The sequence below is a fragment of the Ceratotherium simum genome, chromosome 37, assembly GCF_057802395.1.
Source record: "Ceratotherium simum simum isolate JZ-2026a chromosome 37, ASM5780239v1, whole genome shotgun sequence".
Classification (NCBI taxonomy): Eukaryota; Metazoa; Chordata; class Mammalia; order Perissodactyla; family Rhinocerotidae; genus Ceratotherium; species Ceratotherium simum.
The window spans coordinates 20757668-20776467 of record NC_141936.1 but is presented as its reverse complement, the minus strand read 5'-3'; the positions used below and the strand labels follow the sequence as shown (position 1 = coordinate 20776467).

Here is an 18800-nt window from a genome sequence, read left to right as displayed (position 1 = left end):
GTTGGTGTACCACTAACCATAGTATTCTCTTATAATCTTTTTTATTTTGGTAAGGTTGGTAGTAATGTATTCACTTTTGTTTCTGATTTTAGTTATTTGAGTCGTCTTTTTTTGAACAGTTTAGCTAAAGGTTTGTCAATTTTGCTGATCTTTTCAAAGAATCAACTTTTGGTGTTGTTTATTTTCTCTATTATTTTTCTATTCTCTATTTTTTTTCTTTAACTCTGCTCTCATTTTTATTATTTTCTTCCTCTCCTAACTTTGGGTTTAGTTTGCTCTTCTTTTCTAGTTCTTTAAGGTGTAAAGTTAGGTTATTAATTTGAGGTCATTTTTTTAATCACGGTAAAATACACGTAACACAAAATTTACCAAATAACCATTTTTTAAGTGTACAGCTAAAAGGCATTAAGTACATTCACACTGTTGTGCGACTACCACCACTATCCATCTTCAGAATTCTTCCATCTGCCCAAACAGAAACTCTGTACCCCTTAAACAGTATTTCCCCATCCCTCTCTCCCTGGCAACCACCATTCTGACTCTGACTTTGACTACTCTAGGTAACTCATATAAGTGGAATCATACAGTATTTGTCCTTTGGTGACTGGTTTATTTCACTTAGCATAATGTCTTCAAGATTCATCCATGTTGTAGTATGAGTCAAAATTTCCTTCCCATTTAAGGCTGAATAGTATTCTATTGTACGTATATATAACACATTTTGTTTATCCACTCATCCATTGATGGACACTTGGGCTGCTTCCACCTTTTGACTATTGTGAATAATGCTCCTATAAACACGGGTGTACAAATATCTGGTCAAGTCACTGCCCTCAGTTCTTTTGGATATATACCCAGAAGCAGACTTGCTGGATTATATGGTAATTCTACTCTTAATTCTTTGAGGAACTGCCATACTGCTTTTCCATAGCAGCTTTTTACGTCCCCACCAGCAATGTACAAGGGTTCTAATTTCTCCATATCCTCATCAAGGTTTCTTTTTTCATGTAGGCATTTTACTGCTATAAATTTCCCTCTGAGTACTGTTTTTGCTTCATCCTATTAGTTTTGGTGTGCTGCTTGAGCCTTCCTTTGTCTCTAAGTATTTTTTAATTTCCCTTGTGATTCCTTCTTTGACTCATTGGTTGTTTAATTTCCACATATTTCCAGTTTTCCATCTGTTACTGATTTCTAGCTTCAGTCTATTGTGGCTGCAGAAGATACTTTATATGATTCCAATCTCTTAAAATTTATCAAGATTTATTTGTGGCTTAACATATGGTCTCTACTGGAGAATGTTTCATGTGCATTTGAGAAGAATGTGTATTGTTTTTTTTGGGTGGAGTGCTCTATATATGTCTGATGGGTCTAGGTAGTTTCTAGTGTTGGTCAAGTCCTGTATTTCCTTTTTGATTTTTCTGTCCATATATTCTATCCATTATTGAAAGTGGAGTACTGATGTCTCCAACTATTATTTTACAACTGTATTTCTCCCTCCAGTTGATGTAAAAATTTTGTCTATGAAGTCCAATGTCTATGTTTCCTCAGGAACAGTTTCTGTTAATTTCTTCTACCAATGGGCTATACTTTCTTGTTTCTTTGCATGTTAAGTTTCATGTTGAAAGCTGGACAGTTTTAATATTATAACATGGTAACTATGGAATCAGACTCTTCTCCCTCCTCAGGATTTGTTTTTGTTGCTTGCTGTAGCTGTTTGTTTAGTCTGTTTTCTAAACTCTTTTTGTCAAGTCTTTATTCTTCATCATGTGTGGTCTCTGAAGTCTCTGTTCTTTCTGTTCTTGTTTAGCTAATGTTTTGAGAGATTTCCTAGAATACCAGGAGGAGAGAGAGAAAGGAGAGGAGGAAGAAGAAAGAGGAGGAAAGCAGTAGCAGTACAACAAGAAAAAAACTTCCCCCAGTCTTTATAGATTGGCTTTGTGCTGGTATACTGCTTGAGTGCCTATCTGGGCCATTTATAACTCTGCCTTAGCCTTCACTTCCTGCTTGCACTGAGCCTACAGATCAGCCAGATGTGAAAGCTGGAGGTCTTAGGTCTTTTCTGAGCATGAGCCCTGGGCATGCACATGTTTTTCAAAATTCCCTAGTATACACAGGAGTTTTTCAATGTCCTAATTTCCTATCATTTTTAAATTGTTTTTTTCTTGATTCAGTGTTTGCTTGATTGCTGTAAACCTTTGTTTTCCAGAGTTTCTGACAAAGTTGATTCTGATAGTTTTGCTTGATTTGGCAACATTTCTATGAAGGGATGGGCCCTTGGAGCTCCGCCATTTACTCATGTCTTCTTCCCCCTTCGCTTTTTAAAGTTTTTTGTATATTAGAGATATTAGCACTTTATTTATGATATATATTGCAAATATTTGCTCCCAATTTACCTTTATGTTTCTGGCCATGAAAAATCTAATTTTCACGCAGGCAAACTGATCATTCCAAACTTTTATTGAACTCTGAGTTTGAGTCATAGTTATAGAGCCTTTCCCCACATGAAGGTTATAGAGAAATTCACTCCCAATTTCTTCTGGTATTCGAAGAGTTTCATTTTTTACAGTTAAGACTCTAATGGATTAATTTGGAATTTATTCTTGTGTATAGTTGAGCGATGAATCTAATTATATCTTTTTCAAAATGGCTATACAGTTATCCCAACTCTATTCATTAAAAAAATCCTTCTTTGTCCCTGTAATCTGGACTTTTATTCTATTCCACTGATCTGTCTCTTCATGCATCAGTACAAGTTAGTTTAATTACACTGACTTTATAACATTTTTAAGTACTGAGAGAGCTATTCTCTCCTCCTCCTAGCTATCTTTCCAGTATTTTTCCAGCTATTCTTCTAGGTATATTTTTCCACAGGAATATATCAATTAGACTACCTTCATAAAAAAGCTTATTGGTATTTTTATTGGGATCACCTTAAACTTACAAATTATTTTAGGAAGAACTTACAAATTATTTTAGGAAGAACTATCTCTTGACCATCCTAAGATGTCTTAACCAAGAACAATGGATGTTTTCCATGTAGTTAAGTTTACTTTGTATCTTTCTGGAGGAGTTTTCTTCATTTGGTTTTAAATAAATCTTCTTAAGTTTATTCCTATGTGTTTTATCTTTTTTGTTGCTACTGTAAAAGGGTTTTTTTCATTGTATCTTCCAACTGGTTATTTGTATTAACACACAAGTTGTTTCATATGTTAATTTCAATACTGCTGTCTGGCTAAATACTTCTAATTGTTTGAGTTAGTTTCATCATTGATTCACTAGGGTTTCCACGTCCTTTGTTTCCAATTCTTATGCCTCTCCTTTCTTTCTCTTGTCTAACTGCACTGATTAATACCTCCAATACAAGGTTAAATAGAAGTAAAGATAGCAGGCATCCTTGACTTTTTCATGACCTTAAGTAACATGCTGGTTTTAGGACTCAGGTATATAGTTAATCAAGTTAAGGAAGTATCCACTGATTCCTATGTTCTCAAGCATTTTTTTCAGAAATGGGCATTGAATTTTGTCAAATGGTTTTTTTCATTATCAATGAAGAAAATCATCTTATTTTCTCCTTAGACCTATTAATACAATGAATTGTATTAACAGATTTCCCAATACTGAACTAGCCTTGCAATCCTGGTATACACCCATTTGGTCATAGTATATTATTTTCTTAATGTGGTACTGAAGTGTTTTCACTAATATTTGACTTAGGATTTCTTGCATCAATGTTCATAACTGATACTGGTTTGTAACTTTTTTTTTTTGCTACTTCAACAGTTTTACACTTATTTCATTAAAATTAAGTATTGGAGGGGCTGGCCTGGGTTTGGATCCCGGGCGCACACTGATGCACTGCTTGTCAGGCCATGCTGTGGCAGCGTCCCATATAAAAAAGTGGAGGAAGATGGGCACAGATGTTAGCCCAGGGCCAGTCCTCCTCAGCCAAAAGAGGAGGATTGGCATGGATGTTAGCTCAGGGCTGATCTTTCTCACAAAAAAAAAAAAAAAAAAATTAAGTACTGGAAAGCAAAAACAAACAAGCGGGACTACACCAAATCAAAGAGCCTCTCTGCACAGCAAAGGGAAACATCCAAATGAAAAGACAACCTACTGAATGGGAAAAGAAATTTGCAATAAAACATTTAACAAAGGATTGATATTCAAAATACATAACTCATACAATTCAATAGCAAAAAAACCCAAACAATTGGATTGAAAAATGGGCAGAGGATCTGAATAGACATTTTCCCAAAAAAGACACACAGATGGCCAACAGGTACATGAAAAAATCAATCAAATCAAAACCACAATGAGGTATCACCTCACACCTCTTAGAATGGCTATTATCAAAAAGACAAGAAATAACAAGTGTTGGCAAGGATATGGAAAAAAGGGAACCCTTGTGCATTGTTGGTGAGACTACAAATTGGTGCAGCCACTACGGAAAACAAAAATAAACTAGGTTCCTCAAAAAATTAAAAACAGAACTACCATATGATCCAGCAATTCCACTTCTCAGTATTTAGCTAAAGAAAATGAAAACACTAAACTTGAAAAGATATATGCCCCCATGTTCACTGTAGCATGGTTTATAACAGCCAAGATATGGAAACAACCTGAGCGTCCATCAATGGATGAATGGATAAAGAAAATGTGATATATGTATACAGACACAAAGACAGAGACACATACACACACACACACTGGAATATTATTCAGCCATAAAGAACAAGGAAATCTTGCCATTTATGACAACAAGGATGGACCTTAAGAGCATTAAGCTAAGTGAAATAAGTTAGACAGAGAAAGACAAATACCATTTGATCTCATTTATATGTAGAATCTAAAAAAGAACCCAGAAAAAACAAAGCAAAACAACCCACAAAAAACCACAGACTCATAGATACAGAGAACAAATTGGTGATTGCCAGAGGCAGGGTGTTGGGGATGAGCAAAATGGGTGAAGGCAGTGAAAAGGTACAAACTTCCAGTTATAAGATAAATAAGTCACAGGGATGTAACTTACAGCATGGTGACTATAGTTAATAATACTGCACTGCATATTTGAAAGTCGTTAAGAGAGTAAATCTTAAAAGTTCACATCATAAGAAAAAAAAAAAAAACTTTGTACCTATGTATGGTGATAGATGTTAAGTAGACTTATTGTGGTGATCATTTTGCAATATATACAAATATTGAGTCATTATGCTGTATACCTGAAACTAATATACTGTTGTGTGTCAATCCTACCTCATTAAAAAAAGGTTTTTTTTAATTAAAAAGTAAGTATTAGAAGTTTTCCATCATTTTCTATGCTCTAAAACAATTTGCATGGCATTGGGATTCTCTGATCTCTGAAGATTTAATAGAATTCTCCCGTGAAATCACTTGGGCCCAGTGCATTTTTTGTGTGGGAGCTCCTTGACAGACTTCTTTTTTCTTCTACAGAAACTGGTCTAAATCTTTTTTTTTTTAAACCTCTACTGGGATCAATTTCAGTGAAGTACATTTTCCAAAATAATTATGTCCATTTCATCTAAGTTCTCTAATTCTTTTTGATTAGAGAAGTACAAAATATTCTCAAATGATTTCAGAAATTTCCTCTATACTAATAATTATTTCTCCCTGGTCATCTTATTCTGTATATTTGTGTTCCTTTTCCTTTTTATCTTGATTAAAAGGGTAGTGATTTATCTATCTTAACTTTTTCAAATATCCATACTTTGATTTGTTAATATGATCTGTTTTTCAGTTCTCTATTTCATGCAATTCTAACTTTTATCATTATTTTCTTGCTTTTGCTTTTTTTTTGGTTTACTTTGTTCTATTTTTGTTTTTTTTTTTAGTTTTTAGTTTGGAATTCATTTATTTTCATTTCTACTGATTTAGGTGGTCAGGACTATGAATTTTCCTCTGATCACTGCTTTAAATGTATTCCATACATACTGACATACAGTGTTTTCATTATCATTCATCTTCAGAACATCTGTAATTTGTGTTTGACTCAAGGGATCGTTAATATGGTTTTTAGAATTTCTAGTTAGAAGGTACCTTTGTGATAGTTTTATGTTTGATTTCTAGTTTTATCTCAGTGTGATCAAAAGATGCTGACTGTACTATTTGTTCTTTATAGGGCCTACTAATTTTTCCTTTGTGCCCTAATACATGATTAATTTTTGTGAATATTCCATATGTACTTGAAAAGTAGGCATATCCTCTATTATCAGAGTATAGCATTTAATATATATCTGCAGATCTACCTGATTATGTTGTTTAGATCTTTATGTCCTTACATATTCTACTTTATTGGGTGTGAGGACTGCAATCCCTGCTTTCTTATTGTTTCCATTAGACTGCTAAACTTCTCTTCCTTCCTTATTTTAAAACTTAAATCACTGTTCCAGGTGTATTTTTAGTATGTATCAGAGCTGGGTTTCACTTTTTGAGCCAATTTGAAAATATTCTTTTATTAAATGTATTAGCCCATTCACATTTCTTAGTGTGACTGATATATTTGGACCCAACTCTGTCATGTTATACTATAATTTTACTTATCTATCTGTGTGTTTTAGAAATATTTCTTTTGGTTTTAAGAAGGCTTGTATTTTTGTTTTGGTGGTTATATCTGTATTTAACTTTTTTACAGTACCCTTAACCCTTGATTCCTAAGCTTTTTTTATTATCTAGGCTGTCCATTTTAAATGGCATCCTTTGACTCTCACCTATCGTTTATGACACAATTATCTTATTCTACTTTCCTCTTTCCATTTTCTTTTAGTTGCAATCATACTCCTTTGTCACAAGACAAAATGTTTATATATCATCCTTCTATATGTGTTCCCTCCATTGTTTTAGTCTTAGCTCCACGACTGAATATATGAAATGTTCACCCTCTATCTTTTGTCAATGTCTCCCTCCTTACCTCTTGGTTGGATGAAGCTCATACTCTTGGAGTCCTCAGGAAGAGCACATGTGTATAGTATTCTGAGTTCTTCCACTTCAGAACTTATTGTGAAGTTCTGCATACTTGACAGCTTGGATTGGCATAAAATCTTTGTTCACTTTTCCTTCATCGAGTTTCTTGAATATAATGTTCTTTTGTTGTCTTGCTTTGAGTGGTGACTTTGAGATGTCTGGTGTTAGTCTACTTCTCTTACCCTTGTAAATTATTTCATCTTTTTGACTCAAGGCACTGAAGACTTTTCCTTATCTTTAAAGTCTGATAGTTGTACTAAGATATGCCTTGATTATTTAATTTTCCATGTACCTGGGAGAGCTCTTTCAATGTACAGATTCAATAATTTTATTTCTGAAAAGTTTTCTTAGGTTACAGTTTTAAATACTACTTCTGTTACACTGTTTTGATTTTTTTCTTCAGGGACTCTAATTATACGCAATATGAGAACTTACTTCCCTGTTTTCCAGTTCGATCACATTCTCTTTGACCATTTATATTTTTATCTCTTTTTTTCTCCCTTTGGCTGTTTTCTGTTGTCCTTCAAAGCTCCTTATTAAATTTTCATTTGAATTTACTTGGATACCTTTAATTTACACTTAATTTTTGACATGGTGTTATCTTTCTCCTTCTCTATCTTTTCTGAGTTCAAGTAACTGTCATTTCTCCCTGCTTGTCCATTTTGAGTCTTAGTTTGAATTCCTGATTCATGGTGCCTTTTTCCTATCTTCAAATGCTTGTTTGAGAATATTTAATTCAGAATTCAGTGCTATGTAACAGTTTTCTTACAGTTCATGGTTTCAATGGCAGAATTTTTAGTAGCTTAAATATTTAGATTCATGTTTTCTGGTTTTTTCTTATAGTTTTGTATAGAAGCCTGCTTTTCTAGATTTCTATTCATTTTGTGGATAGGGTTCCTAATTTAAGCACATCCTCTTCTGTTAGTTTACTAAAGTGCAGTTTTTTTAAAGGGATGTGGTAGTGGTGGTGGCAGAGAAGGAGAGATTGGCATGTCTTGTTTACCTTTTATTTCAGCACAAGCTTTAACTGTCCTCTCATTTTTTTCTTTTGTTTCTAACCAAGTCTCCAGATTTGGCTGACTCTTCCCCTACAAGTAATGCTTCTTTGAGACTGTTAACTTCTGATACCACTTACTTTCAAGCCCCTTCCCTGTAACCAATGCTGCAAACTACCAAGATCCAGACCTATATTCAGTATTTTGGTACTTAGTATTTGAATTTCGCTGTCTGAGAGTGATTTTTTTTCTGTGTTTCATCTAAGTGTCTTCTACTCCTATATATTCTTTTTCATGGACTCTCTTACGCAGCACCCACAGGCGTAAAGTGGTGGGAAACATGAACACTGCTGGAATTTGGTTTGCTTCTCCTTTTAGAAGCTAGTTTAAAGGTGATGGTATTGTCTCCTAGTAATGCTAAAGGTTATCTTTGCTTTTCTTTGTACTCCTCATTCATTATATGATTTTTGGAGGATTTCTGAGGAATACTGAAATTAGGTAGGCTCCATTATCCTCTACATCTGGCAGTTTTCTACAGTTTTTGTTTTGTTTTGTTTTAACAAGTCCTTAATCCTGAATACTTAGCCTACTTGAAATACTACACTCTAATTCCTGGAAGAAGTCTGAAAAAAGGAAAGTTGTTATTTCTAGAGATGGGTACAGGTACTATACAGAAATTAAAGAAACACTGGAGGTAGACAGGGAGCCTGGAGCACCAAGGGTGAGTAACTTACGAAGATGTCAAAGGACTCTGAAGGAGGTGATGACAGAGAGCACAAGTAGACTATAAAATACACAAGAGAAGGCAACAAGAAAATGAGACAAATAAGGTCAAGGCAGATAGAGATGAGATCTGGATGAAAAATGATCACAAAATGGGATAGATAAGACTAATATAAGAATGCTGTCCAGTAAGGGGACAGCAAGATGATAATTTTGGCAGACCAATCAGAATGAAGAACAAAGGAAATTAAGAATTAAACTGGAAGGTAAACATTTCACACGACAGAACAGAAGAGGCTCAGAGAAAAGAACAGGTAAGCAGAGAAGCAAGTGAAATGTTTTCAATGCAAATCTTATGTTGTTTTCTGCTAAGATATGAAGTATATAAACTCCTCTGGATAAATCAAATTGGCAGACACCACTCATTCAAGTAAAAAGATAATCTTAAAACTAGTAGAAAAGCAGTAATTTGAGTGAGATTAAAAACAAGCTGGTAGGTTTTGAAAGAGCAATGTGGCAAGAGTAATCAAAATTTCAAAGTGCCTTCCTTAGTCTTAACAATTTCACTGCCAAGAATTTATCCTACAGAAAAGTTCCAACAAATATTAAAAACATATAGGAATGTTCATTCTAGCCTGGACTATAATTGGAAAAGAGGGAAATCTAAATGCACACTAACATGGTTGAAGGTTATGTGTTAATATATGAGGATGCCCACAATTAATCTAGAGTGTAAAACATCAGGGAACGGAGAATATAGCACAGTGGTTATGAATGCAAGTAGATTGTAAGATAACTAATGATTTTTAAAAAGCATAAAATGAAAAGTTTTTGAAATTTGCCTGAAAGGAATAAAAATCCATATATACTTTCTTATGGACATTATTTTAGAAGGCATCAGGCTTCTATCCTAGTGTTATTTACTTAATATTAAACAATTGTTTCAAGTGTTTGATGTTTAAAGGAAGCCAAACACAATATTTAAAGGGAGAAAATGAACTTGCGAAAGCTTCAAAATGTTTGGTGGATGTTTTCCCTTTATGTTGTATCTACTTATGTCAAACAATGTCACTGGACTGAATAAAACTCCAATGTAAAACTGGAGGAAAAAAAAAGAATGCAAATAGACTCCAACTGCCTAGATTTTACTACTTCTATACTATTAACTGTGTCACCTTGAGCAAGTCAATTAACTTCTCTAAGCCTTAGTTACTTCATCCACAAAAGCAGATTTTTAATACATCTAGCTCACAGAGCTGCTGTGAGGATTTAAAGAAAAAAATCCATTTAAACACGGAGCACAAAGTGTCTGGCACATAAACACTTTAGGTAAGACTGCTACTATTATTACTACAGTTATTACACTATAATCTCATTTTTGTGTGTTTAACAAAAATATAACCATGAAGGAGATGGGGAGGATATAAATAAAACTTAATGGTGAAGTATCTCAGGAGTAGGATGAAGTATATGGGATTGAAGAATACACATTTTCTGCTTTATGATGAATATTTTTTATACAGATATATTTTCAAGTTCAAAAACTGGAGACCAGATAATGGACTTAACATTTTTATAGATGTGATAAATCTTTAATAAGTGAGCAAGTATTTTAGAACTATAATTAATATGACTCCTTTCATCATTTTTTTACACCAAGCAAAACATACTTCAGTTGAACCACTTTATAAAAAGAAAGCAAAACAAAAGAATTTACCTACCCCTGCAGTTGCTGCTGTTGGTGAGAGGAAAGGGGTACTCTTGGTTTGTTCCAGCCAGTGTAATCCTGGTTATACCTCAGTTTTTTAACAGAAAGAGGAGCTGGTTGAGGAAGAAATCCTAAACTTCTTTTGGCAGAGGGGGTTTGACTTGAAACATTAGTCCTGTAAAAAAAAAAAAAACAGATAAGAAGCAAAACAACTTTGAACACTACTATTTTCTCCTAGTAGATTCAGTGACGTCAACATCTAGGAAAAAAAATCCTAAATTTGGGGAAATATCACTAATGATGATCACTTGGGAAAAAACTCCACAAATGTAAATTAGCAAGTCTGTTGATAGAGAGCTGAAAAGACATATAATACTGTACTTACTTAACCTACAATCAAAGTAATCCAAGTTAATGGCTGGAGAAAAACTATAAATGTAGTTTTACTTTTTTATTCACCTTTATCCATTTAATGGATATGATACATTAGTTTACCTAGTCTTGAAAACATTTAGGCGGTTAACTATTTCCACTATTACAAATACATACAAATGACACAACAAATATTCTTACCCAATCTTGAGAACTTCCTCTAGTTTATATGCTTAGAAGTGAAAATATTTTCAATTTTAATTTTTAATTTTCCTAGATAATGTGATTGTTTTCCAAAAAGACTGCACCAATTTATATTTCCACCAATAATGAATTTCCATTTCTTCACATGGTCTCCATTACATTATTATCAATCTAATGATTGAAACATGATCTCATTGTTATTTTATTTTGCATTTTCCTGATTAATACCGAAGTTGAACACATTTTTATAACTGTTTACTCTTCTCTGAATTGCTTTTGTGTACCTTTAGTTTTATAGTGAGTTCTTAATGATTTGTACCTTTTTATATAGTCTATATTCTAATCCTTTATCTATTATATGTATTCTAAGTTTTAAGTTTTTACATAGTCAAATTTATCAATCTTTTATGATTTTAATTTTTGTGTCTTGTTTAAGAAACATTCTGTAATGTAAGGTCACAAAAATGTTTTCCTATATTTTCTCTTAAAAGTTTTGAATCTGTTTTCCCTCCTATTGGATGCTTATTTTTTTTGTATGTTGTGAAGTAGGAATATGATTTACATTTTTTTTTCTCTTCTTTCTTTTTTTTTTTTTTGCTGAGGAAGATTCGCCCTGAGCTAACATCTGTGCCAATCTTCCTCTATTTTGTATGTGGGTCACCATCACAACATGGCCACTGATGAGTTGTGTAGGTCCATGCCCAGGAACCAAACCTGGGCCGCCAAAGCAGAGTGCACTGAACTTAACCACTAGGCCATGAGGGCGGCCCCTGATTTAATTTTTTATAAGGAAAAACCAATCATCCCCAAATGACTTACTGCCTGGCTAGGCCATCTGTTAGCCACTGTTCAGTTTTCTACTCAAAAAAAGAATTGTGAAATAAATACTTAAACAGAAAAGTGTATAAAAATCAAATGTATACCACTGTGGTGTGTGATGTTGATAGTGAAGAAAGTTGTGCATGGGGCAGTGCAGGGGGACAGGGGCCACATAGGAGCTTTCTGCTCAATTTTGCTGTGAACCTAAAACTGCTCTAAAACAGTTTATTAATTAAAAAACAAAATCAAGTGTGGAGCTTAACAAATTTTTATAAGGAAAACACCTAGGTAACAACTATTAAGGTCAGAAACCCCCAAGTGCCCCTTCCCAATCACAACCCTGTTCCTCTACCCTAAAAGTTATCATTAGCTTTCTATCAGTTTTATCCCTTACTATATACTCCTAAATATTGTAGTTTGGACAATGCAAGGTTTATTTGTTTCTATCCTCTTGCTCTCAACCTTTCTGCCATCTTTATATTGTAGTTGTTTCTCTTTTAAATAGGATGTAGATTATTATTCTTCCTTTAAAATCCAGTCTATCTTTCTCTTTAACTGGAACACTTAGTATATATTTAAATTTAATGTCATCACTGATCTGGGTTCATAACTCTTGATATCCTTGTCTACTAATTCTATCATCTGTGTCATTTCTGAATCAATATTTATTGATTAGCCAGCCCTGGTGGTCTAGTGGTTAAGATTCAGTGCTCTCACCAGGGTGGCCTGGGTTTGTTTCCCCAGTCAGGGAACCACACCACCTGCCTGTCGGTTGTCTTACTGTGGTAGCTGCATGTTGCTGTGATACTGAGAGCTATGCGACTGGTATTCCAAATATCAGCAGGGTTACCCACGGTGGACAGGTTTCAGTAGAGCTTCCAGACTAAGACAGACTAGGAACAAGGACCTGGCCACCCACTTCAGGAAAAACTGGCCATGAAAACCCTAGGAATAGCAGTGGAACATTGTCTGCTGTAGCGCTGGAAGGTGACAAGATGGTGCAAAGAGACCCAGCAGGGTTTCTTCCCATCTGCTGTACACAGGGTCGCCAGGAGTCAGAATCGACAGCACTAACAAATTTATAAATTTTTCTCCTCCTTATGAGTTCTATTTTCCTGCTTGTTTGTATGCCTAGTAATGTTTTCTTGGATGCCAGATGTGAATTTTATCTTGTCGGGTACTGGATATTTTTGATTTCTATAAACATTCTTGAATTTTTGTTCTGGAATGTGGTTAGGTTACCTGGAAAGTCTAATCTTTTTGGGTCTTGCTTTTAAGGTTTGTTATGTGGGACCAGAGCAGCAGTTAGTCTAGGGATAGTTTTTCCTCACTAATGAGGCAAGACCTTTCTTAGCATTCAAACTGCTGCTATTAGGAACAGAAACTATGCTTGGCTTTATGTTAACTCCAGGTATTATTCCAATAGATCCTTCTGGGTGGTTCTTTCCCTGGCCTTGGCTAGTTTCCTCATCTGTATAAGCTGATCAGCACTCAACCAAATACTCAAGGGAACCCTCTGCTGATCTCTGCAATTCTCTCTCTATGCAGCTTTCCCCTCTGGTACTCTGCTCTGTGAATTTTTAGCCACCTTGGCCTCCCTGGACTCCAAGCTCCATTTTCTCAACTCAGCAAGAGCACAGGGTTCTGCCAGGTTTCCCCTCCTTGTGTGGGAGCCTGAAACTTTCTCTAGGAAGCAAGCTGGGGCAGTCATGAGGCTAATTTCATTTGTTTCCCATCTCTCAGCGATCACTGTCCTTCACTGCCTCATGTCCAATGTCTTAACATCCACTGTTTCATAAATTTTGTCCAGGTTCTTAGCTGTTTCATGAAGGAGGGTAATCTGGTCCCTGGCACTCCATCTTGGCCAGAAGTAGAAGTCATCTTTAAGTTTTTGTCTAACTTAACTGTGGCCTCCTCTCAAACAAGAAAAGGAACTTAAAATGTTTTAATTTCCCTGTACTCTTCCCCACTCCTATATTGCTTCCTGTTGTCTAATATTTATTAATTTTTTGCTTTTAATCCTACCATATCCTCATTTTATAAAAACTATCAAAATGTATTTAGACACACAAAACAACCCTGGAAGGATATCAGCAACAGTACTGATGAACTACTCTGGAATGAACTACTAGGACTTAGCAAAGAAAGGGAGATTTACTTTTCACTGTATGCATCCTCTAACTTTTGAAGTTTCTACCATACCCACTTAATAGTTATAAAAAAGAATAAACTTTAAAAGTATTTAGATTTTAAATACCCTTTAAAAATTTTTTTGTTCACTCATATTTCTTACTTCTACTCCTTCCTTTGCTCAGTTTTCTTCTTGCTGAATAAATTCTGTCTTTGTATATCTAAAAAGAGCTTTATTTGACTGCATTCTGGAATTATAATTTACCTAAGTATAGAATTCTTTGACGCTACTCCAGGGTCGTCTGTTCCTGTTGTTACTAATGTCAGTTTGTTTTGCTTTGATAGATTATATATTTTCTTTCTGGTAGCTTTTAAAATTTCTTTACCCACCATCTTCTTTTTTTTTTTTTTTTTTTTTTAAGATTTTGTTTATTTTTATTTTTGCCCCCCAAAGCCCCAGTGGATAGTTGTGTGTCGTAGCTGCACATCCTTCTAGTTGCTGTATGTGGGACTCGGCCTCAGGATGAACGGAGAAGTGGTGCCTCGATGCGCACCCGGGATCCGAACCTGGGCCACCAGCATCGCAGCGCGCGCACTTAACCACCAAGCCACAGGGCCGGCCCGACCCACCATCTTCTACAATGTGGATTTTTCTTTAATATTTGCTGTTTGGCATTTGCTGAGGCTTTTCAATGTGTGGACTTGCACTATTTTCATCTATTATTTCTTTGACAAATTCCTTGCCTTTATTCTCCTTGGTCTTTCTTTCCAAAATGCCATTAAGACAGATACTACCTAAGGCTGAATATACCTAAATACACAAATCAAATTCTTTATTTCACCTTAATCATTTTATACAAATAATCAAGATGTTTTTACCACTTTGAATTAAATTCTAGTAAAAACAAAATATGACTTGGTCATTAGACAGCATATCTATTATACACCACCACTACACTCACTTTTTACATTTACCATTGCCCCTCTGTGCTGCATTTTGTAATCATGCCTTCTTGAAAAGTGCTTAGTAGTTGTCTTATATATTTATATCCAATAAATCTAAAAATAATTTAATCTATCTATAGAATCAACAGTTAGTTTCTGACTAGCATTTTCCAGTAAAAGATATTCACAAATGTGAAACTTCTGTTTTTTAAAGAAAATGCCTTAACTTTTGGTAGGTAGCTTAACAAATACACAGGCAACAAAGGCAATTTAAACATGCCTCAGAGAAGAGATCTTAATATGTTCATCACTTCGTATGGTGGAAAATACACTGGTCTAGAAGCTACCTGATCACATTGCCAGTCACAACCTATGGCCTTAGTACAGATCCTCCTAGACCTCAGTTTACTCATTTGTCAAAAAACATAAAAAAGAACAGCTTGAACTAAAACATTTCTGGAGTACTTTCTAACTAGTCTCATGTCATGAGTCTATGATTCTCATCAATTTTGTTATTTTAAATTAGGCTATTCCCTTGGAGCATAATGCACAGCCTATTCTATCATTCAATATTCTAAAAAAGAGAGATCTTCAAGTACTTCACAAGGCACGTAACCAATGCATACCTGTCTAGATTAGTGCTGCCAGAAGAGTAGTCCTTAGATCCAGCTCTGCCGCCATAAAAGGATGATGACTGCAAAGGTAAAAGTCCTAAAACAACAACAAACCAACCAATTAGCTGTGCTACTTTAGTTCTACTGATTAACTCTGTAACTTTAACACACTTAAAACTTCTACATTTTCTTCCATGAACCTCTTATCACTTGACCATTTACTTCCTTCTCTCTCATCCTCTTCCACATCAACTTTTGTAAGATGTACCTTAACTTCAACATTGTTAACGCCTATTACATCTTTAAGTATTCTGTTTTCTAACTATAGATTGATTACAAAAGCTAAAAACGAGTAAGTGGAGTTACATAAGGTATTATTATTTCAGAGGTAAGAATTATATTAGAAATACTTCTTTCTGTAGGTGTCAAATGTTAGGCCACTGAACCATTAAAAGGAGACTGTTCCTATAGTCCCGATCAAATGAATTCTCTTAAACTCTCAATTTATCAAAACCATACTATATTTTAGCTTGTTTCAATTTAATTTCAAGTTGACATAATATTCAAATCAATACCAGATATCTGAGTCTCTAAGGAGTTCACAGAATGACAGAGATATGTTAAGTATAGGCAACACTGACAAAAATTCATGGATGGTATAACTTTTAGTTTTTGTAAAAATAAGGTGCAAAGTGAGCTTAAACAACTACTTTACACAATAATTTCAAGATCTTCTGGAACTTCAAATAAGTAGCAATACTGATGAACTTTAATTTCAACCACTTTAACTCCTTGGATTTATTCTATGGTCCAGGTACTTTGACAATGAAAGAGCTTAATTATAGGCAGTCAAACAGGGAAGAAGGTCAAGTCTAGATTCTTTGTAAACAGAATAAAAGTTCCCTTATATTTCTAATACTTTAACAATATTTTAGCCAAGTACTGGATACAAATTGGTACCCAATAACTAGTACTGAATTATGTCGTATTTCTGAATAATGTAGAGAGGTATATCCCAGTTTAGGTTTTTATTTCTAGTCTAATACATCATATAATAAATGAGTATCTTATATAAAGACCAAATACTTACCTGATGTCCTATTTTCTTCTGACTGTTTCAAACTCAGCTGCTTCTCTCTACTGCTGGTTAAATATTTTCTTGACGGATCTGTCATAGCCTTGTTGTTCCTACAGTTAATAATTTAATTCAATATATAGAGGTTTATAAAGATACAGTTCTTAATTTTAAATAGCTGTCATTAAAAAAATTTACATTTTGAGTGCCAAGTTCACAAATTTGCTTCAAGTTAGGCTACAAGGCGTTAAATCCTTAAGGGGTCAGCAACTTAAGCAAATGAGAGTCATGAAAATAAGCTTTAATTACCAAATCAAAAGCCAATTCAATCCATAACCCTGGTAATTAAGCAAAAATGAACGAGCATTTCTTTATAAAAAAGTCAAATCAGAGACAGCAAGATTATATAGATTTCCTTAGCCAAAAGCAAGATCAGATGAAATGATTCAGCTACTAAAACCAAAAGAATCAATTAAGAAGTAAACTATTCAAGCTTTATACCGAATAGGTTTTAAAAAAGTAAAACAAAACCCAAAAACCAAAATGTTTTATAGTCTATATGATTTGAAATACGATGTACTGAATGTCAAAATCATTTCAATTCATAGTGATGAAACTATTTTAAGTTCATGAACACAAAGTGGAGGCAAAATTTCTGAAGCCCCATTTTCTCCCTCTATTATTCCCAAATAGCTGAACCTATATGAGTAGAGTGGGTCCATTCAGATAAATGCTAATGCTTTGATTAAAAGCACTAATTTTAGGAGAACCATCACGAATAAAGCCCTCAGCAGACAATGTAGATGCTCCACCCAGATTCCCTCTGACCCTATTTTTGTGTTCGTTCTTCCACACCAATTTAAGCATGTTTTCGATAACCAGTACCCAGGGTTCTTCTTCACAGGACTGTCCTCAAGATACTAGAAATACTCTGCCTGCTTCTCAGAGAGTCACAAGCCAGGTCAGGTGCTAGAGCATGAGTATAGAAGCCCAGCTCCTTCCCCTTGAATTAGAACAACTTTAAGGTGAAATTTACATAAAAGATGATCTCTCTAGGGGCCAGCCCTGTGGCGTAGTGGTTAAGTGCGCGTGCTCCACTGCTGGCGGCCCGGGTTCAGATCCCAGGTGCGCACCTACGCACAGCTTGTTAGGCCATGCTGTGGCGGCGTCCCACATAAAGTGGAGGAAGATGGGCATGGATGTTAGCTCAGGGCCAGTCTTCTCCAGCAAAAAAAGAGGAGGATTGGCATGGATGTTAGCTCAGCGCTGATCTTTCTCACACACACACAAAAAAAAGATGATCTCTCTGGGATTAGGATGAAGCCTAACCTCTGTGTGATTTTTATCTGAGATCATACTCAAGCTTCATTTCCTGTACTTCATTGTCTTGCTTTCCCTGCTCACTTCCTGGTATCTCCTGGAAGTACTTCCTTAAAAGTCACTTGCACACTAATCTCCATTTCAACGTCTGCTTCTGGGGAACTTGATCTACAATAGTTGGTACTAGAAGTGGGCCTAGGAAGCACACTCTAAGGATAGGATTCTGGAAGTGGGTCACTTTTTTGGCAATGGCAACAGAAATCCCAATCCTGGTGATAATACCTCCTACAGTGTTATAATTACTAAGATTTTTCATCTGTAGTGAATTGGGATGAGATAAAGTAGAAGAGGACATGGCTCACGCAATATCTCTAGCATTTGAGAAATGTGGTAGATTGCAAGATGGATCTTGCTGGGGTTACAGAAATGTTCTAAACTGGATTATTGTGATGGTTGTACAACTCGATAAATTTACTAAAAATTATTGAACTGGACATTTGAACAGGTGAATTTTATGGTACATAAACTGTACTTCAATAAAGTTGTTTTAAAAATATCCCAAATTATTCCCTTCCTTGTACCCAAGCCCCTCAGCAAGAAACGCAGTCTATTTCCCCATCCCTTAATGGGGATGGCCTTATGATTTCCTTTTCCCAAAAGAATATGACAGAAATAACATAGCGTAAGTCCACATCCCAAGACTAAAGACACGTTGCAAATTTCTACATACTCTCTTGGAACTCTGTCACTGCTATATGAATAATTCCTGGCTAACCTGCTAGATGGCAAAAGACACATGGCCAATTACTCTCATCACCCTAACCACTAGCCAGCCAATGGCCAGCCATACAAGTAAGGCCATCCTGGACCAGCCAACCTCTAGCCAACATACCAATTGACCAGAGATGCATGAGAAA

The 18800-nt window shown here is 35.1% G+C and overlaps 1 protein-coding gene across 11 annotated transcripts in view; it reads right to left on the bottom strand.

Moving 5' to 3' along the window:
* The window catches only part of USP37 (ubiquitin specific peptidase 37), an 89956-nt gene that overhangs the window by 46977 nt on the left and 24179 nt on the right, over positions 1 to 18800 (bottom strand). For all 11 annotated transcript variants that reach the window (XM_087424831.1, XM_087424837.1, XM_087424833.1 and 8 more), the window contains 3 exons: positions 16579 to 16676; positions 15501 to 15585; positions 10418 to 10579 (listed from right to left, as the gene is read on the bottom strand). In XM_087424831.1, the coding sequence (XP_087280957.1) occupies positions 10418 to 10579; positions 15501 to 15585; positions 16579 to 16676 (345 nt within the window). The remainder of the gene's footprint in view (positions 1 to 10417; positions 10580 to 15500; positions 15586 to 16578; positions 16677 to 18800) is intronic.